At 35.6% G+C, this 5,015-nt stretch overlaps 1 protein-coding gene across 1 annotated transcript in view; it reads left to right on the top strand.

Annotated features, from left to right (window-relative positions):
• Positions 1–1,814: 1,814 nt before the first annotated feature.
• naif1 (nuclear apoptosis inducing factor 1) overlaps positions 1,815–5,015 on the top strand; it is a 6,310-nt gene continuing 3,109 nt past the window's right edge. Inside the window, exons 1-2 of the mRNA XM_015373556.1 lie at positions 1,815–2,381; positions 4,669–4,719. Of these exons, the coding sequence (XP_015229042.1) occupies positions 1,943–2,381; positions 4,669–4,719 (490 nt within the window). The 5' untranslated portion in view covers positions 1,815–1,942. The remainder of the gene's footprint in view (positions 2,382–4,668; positions 4,720–5,015) is intronic.

Below are 5,015 nucleotides of genomic sequence, written 5' to 3'. Positions count from 1 at the left end.
CGGGCCGCCATCGAGGGCACGGCCGCGGACTGCGCTCCTGTCCCGGTCATCCTCACCGCCATGCAGCAGCGGATCTGCAACCTGCTGGGAGAGGCAGCGCACAGAATATTTTTATTTTTTTTTCAGAATTCTGTTTTTTTTTGTTTTTTTTACGGAATTCTGACATTTTTCTCAGAATTCTGATTTTAATCTCAAAATTCTGACATTTTTCTCAGAATTCTCATTTTAATCTCAGAATTCTAACAATTTTCTCAGAATTCTTTCATTTCAATATGGAAGAGGATTAGGGACAATGGAAAAATAAAGTTAACTGATTTTTAAATTTTATGCAGTTTAATATGAAAAAGTCAGAATTCTGTTGTTGTTTTTTTACGGAATTCTGACATTTTTCTCAGAATTCTGATTTTAATCTCAAAATTCTGACATTTTTCTCAGAATTCTCACTTTTTTCTCAGAATTCAATTTTTTTCTCAGAATTCTCACTTTAATCTCAGAATTCTAACATTTTTTTCAGAATTCTGACATTTTTCATTTTAATATGAAAGAGGATTAGGGACACTGAAAAAATAAAACAAAATTAACTGATTTCTGTCAGACTTAATATCTCAAAAGTCCGACTTTAATCTCAGAATTCTCACTTCAATCTCAGAATTCTAACAATTTTCTCAGAATTCTTTCATTTCAGTATGGAAGAGGATTAGGGACACTGGAAAAATAAAACAAAGTTAACTGATTTTTAAATTTTATGCAGTTTAATATGAAAAAGTCAGAATTCTGTTTTTTTTTCCCTCATAATTCTGGCTCTTTTCCCTCAGAATTATATTATATATTATTGTATATCAAAATCTAGTTATTAAAAGAGAATGAGTTCTGTACTTATCATGTTTTATGTTAGTAAATTGATGTGTATTATTAACCAGCGTTTTTGTTGTCAAGTAATTATGAATATATGAAAAAACAGTAAGTAATATATGAAAAATGAAAATGTTTTGAATATTCCACTTGAGAGTATTATTGATGCCACCATCTGTATTAGAGGGAAAATTGCTAGGGGTGGCCACCCCTGGCCCACCATCTAGCTCCGCCCCTGTGTCTATGCAGAACGACTGTGAGGAAAGAGAGCATTTTTTATTTATTTTTTTTTTTATAGCATTTGGTGAATAACCTTCAGGTTATTTACCACCATCATCTGGTAAGAAGTGGATTCATTACTAATAAATTTGGGATTTTCATAAGTCTGTGATCAACAGTTGTAGCCATTCAGAATTTACCCACTTTCCTTGATGGACCCTTGGCTGGTCCCCTACAATTCCTTTTTTAAACATTCAAAATATTCTGTCAATATTTGTGGACATCAGGATCTAAAGATAAGTTTTATCTCCTGGTCAGACCCTGTATTTCAGTGAAAGGGTGCAGTAAAAAAAACAAACGCACACTCATGAGAAGGTCAGTGGCTGGAAGTTGCCAACCTCAGGATTCCTTGCATCCAACCCTCTATGAAGTCAGACAATCATTTTTACAATTTATGTAAAAGTTAATATTATTTAGAAAGTCGGGATGATTAAATTTAGGAGCATGAAGTAAAACAAACTTTAAAGTTAAAGTTTCTACATCTCTGTTGTGAAAAAGATGGAAAAGTTTGCAGGCAGTCAGCTCGGTGTTTAAATCCTGCTGATCAGGCTCAGGGTTTGTTGTTCTTTTCGCTGCGCTTTGTTAAAAGTTGTTGGCGTCTTTTTTATCCAATAGAAACACAGCCTCGCTGGACACTCGGCCAATAGGAGCGCGGTGGGCGGAGCTTCGTCCCAGGCTAGCGTAAACGTCGTTTGTAGGAAGAAGAAGCCGATTCTGGAAGCCATTACGCTGCGCTCATAAAGTAAGCAAATCCCACTATTTTTGCGTACATTACGCACATTTACCTCTGTCAGGAGGATTTTCTGCGGCTATGGCTTCAGCCGCCAAGAAGAGGAAGATGAATTTCTCGGAGCGGGAGGTGGAGATCATCGTGGAGGAAATAGAGAAACAGAAGCAGACCCTGGTGAGCCACTTCAACGCCGGAGTCAGTCACATGGCCAAGAACAACGCCTGGATGGACATCCTGAGGAAGGTGAACGCCGTCACCACCTGTCCCAGAGAGCTGCCCGAGGTCAAGAAGAAGTGGTCCGACATGAAGACCGAGGTCCGCAGGAAGGTGGCCCAGGCCCGGGCCGCCATCGAGGGCACGGCCGCGGACTGCGCTCCTGTCCCGGTCATCCTCACCGCCATGCAGCAGCGGATCTGCAACCTGCTGGGAGAGGCGACCATCATCAGCCTGCCTGCCGGGGAGCAGGATGCGGAGCTCGGCCTCCCGGTGAGCGCAGCGACCGCTGTCAGCCTGGCTGAAGGTAAACCTGAGAGGCGCCGAACAAGGAAAACTTTATTAAAATAATAACATATACCTGGGCTATTAGCTTAGATAAAGGTATACTTTAAAAAGTTATTCATTATAGATAAACAAAATAACTTGTTGAAACATGACAATACTTTAATATGGAAGAGGGACACTGGAAAAATAAAACAAATTAACTGATTTCTGTCAGAATTCTGACTTTCTTTTCTCAAAATTCAGACTTTTTTTCACAGAATTTTTATTTATTTTTTTTACAGAATTCTGTTTTTTTTTTTTTTTACAGAATTCTGACATTTTTCCTCAGAATTCTGACTTTTTTGTCAGAATTTTCACTTTTTTTCTCAGAATTCCAACTTTAATCTCAGAATTCTGACTTTAATCTCAGAATTCTAACAATTTTATCAGAACTCTGACATTTTTTATTTTAATATGAAAGAGGATTAGGGACACTGAAAAAATAAAAACAAACTTAACTGATTTCTGTCAGAATTCTGACTTCTTTTTCTCAGAATTCTCACTTTTTTTCTCAGAATTCCAACAATTTTCATAGAATTCTTTCATTTCCATATGGAAGAGGATTAGGGACACTGGAAAAATAAAACAAAGTTAACTGATTTTTAAATTTTATGCAGTTTAATATGAAAAATGTCAGATTTCTGTTTTTTTTCCCCCTCATAATTCTGATTTTAATCTCAAAATTAAATTATTTTTCCTAAGAATTCTGATTTTCATCTCAAAATTCAGATTTTTTTTCCTCAGAATTCCAACTTTAATCTCAGGATTCTGAAATTTTTCTCATATAATACTGAAATAAAATTAGAAAAAATTGAATTTCTCAGTAGTCCCAATCGTCTTCTGTACTTTAATGAATAAATAAAAAATATAAAAAAAATAGGTTATTGAAGTGGACTTAAAGTTTACTTACTTTATACCAATGTACATTTTTATAAACCTCATTTTATACTCTTAAGAATAGTATAAGACATTATACTTTTATTTAAAAACTATTAATATAAGACCAAGTGTAATCATACAGAGGACTAAAGATAAATGCCGATGCTGAAGCTTATTTTTGATTGATTAATAGAATTTATTGATGTCACAGTGAAGAAATTTATTTATTTAGTTATACTATCTGTACTCATTTCTGCCACAAAGTACTGATATCTAGAATATCTTCACTGAAGTTTGGGATGAAAAACGTATAAAACTGCATCTTTTTTCTATCTTTCTGTGTTTTTATTATTGTTCATTTCTGTCCTCAGGCTCCCTGTAATATTTTCCTTTCTAATCATTTAATTTCTTATGTTATTACATGTGTATTTATTAATTTTATTTTCTGTCTTCACTGCTCAAACATATCGCTGTTGGTGGGTTTAATAAAGGTCTAAGTAAGCACTATATTATAAATATACTTTAAACTAAAATGTGAACGGCTCAAATGTGCCTTTTCCAACAGTAGGAGGAAGATGAGTTTACTGCGTTCTTGTATGTTTGATTTAACCGCGTAACAGAATATTAAAGTTCACCTTTTTATACTTAGAATGTCTTCATTTAGTTCAAAGAAGTATTTATTTAATAAAAATGTGTGGTGCTGATTGCTCTAATGAATGCACCATTGCACTCATCTATCAGCCCGATACAAGGAAAAAAACACAAATATCTGCAGAAATGTCCATTTATAAAGGAGAATGTATGTATTTAAAGTAAGTAGATATGAAACAATTATTTTTTTTAGAAAAAAGATTCTGAATAATTGAAATAATTGGTCTTATTTTAAAAATGCATCATAGTCGGTGTTTAATCTCAGCTGCTCCTGGATTTTTCCATTAGGTTGATTTATTTCGATCAACTTCCTTTTAAAGAAAAAACAGATTCGTATAAATCAGGTTCAAAGGGTTCAACTGGTAAACAGGTTTTGTTTCTTAAATCTATAGGGGAGTCTTAGACTCTGTAAGCTTACAGAGGAAAAGAAATGAGCGTTACTGTCCCACTGAGGGGCCAAAACAAACCAGCTCACATGTCCATAAGAAACGATGAAAAAGTGACGCCATTATGACGAAGATCTGAATCGATAAATAGAAAAGATTTAACATCAACAAAAAGGTTTAATCATAAGGTTATTCACTGATTGGCTGATGCTTGATCAGCTGACTTCTCTTGTCTGACTTTTATTTATGTTTCTGTGGATTAAATTTGTTTTCCTTCCGTCTGAAATGTTAAAGTTTTGTCTTATTTTTGAAGCGACGTTTCCAGATTTTAACGATGTCCGTGTTTTTTAGCTCTTCCAGGAGCTCCAGAAACCGTCTGTGAGGACCCCAAAGCACTGACCCGTAAGTTTTTATTCAGCCGCTTTAAATTCAGTCTGTAAATTACAGAATACATTAGAACTATAGGTCAGGGGTCACCAGTTAAAACAACCAGTAAACTAACCCCATAACATTTCCTGTCAAGGCCTCGCCGTCTGCATTTTAACAATAAAAGCACACGTGAAACTTAAAGCCTGATTTATAGTTCGAAACCAGGTCGTCTGCGTAGGTGTCGCAGTGAACGCAAAGCCGCCCCCCCTCCACAGACGCTCCGCTGCTCCTCTCCCAAATTGTAGCTGACAGCAGACAGCGCCGCAGAC

Source organism: Cyprinodon variegatus, unplaced genomic scaffold, assembly GCF_000732505.1.
Source record: "Cyprinodon variegatus isolate N-32 unplaced genomic scaffold, C_variegatus-1.0 Scaffold88, whole genome shotgun sequence".
In the NCBI taxonomy this organism is placed as follows: Eukaryota; Metazoa; Chordata; class Actinopteri; order Cyprinodontiformes; family Cyprinodontidae; genus Cyprinodon; species Cyprinodon variegatus.
The sequence above is the reverse complement of the archived record's forward strand: the minus strand, read 5'-3'. Positions and strand labels throughout refer to the sequence as shown.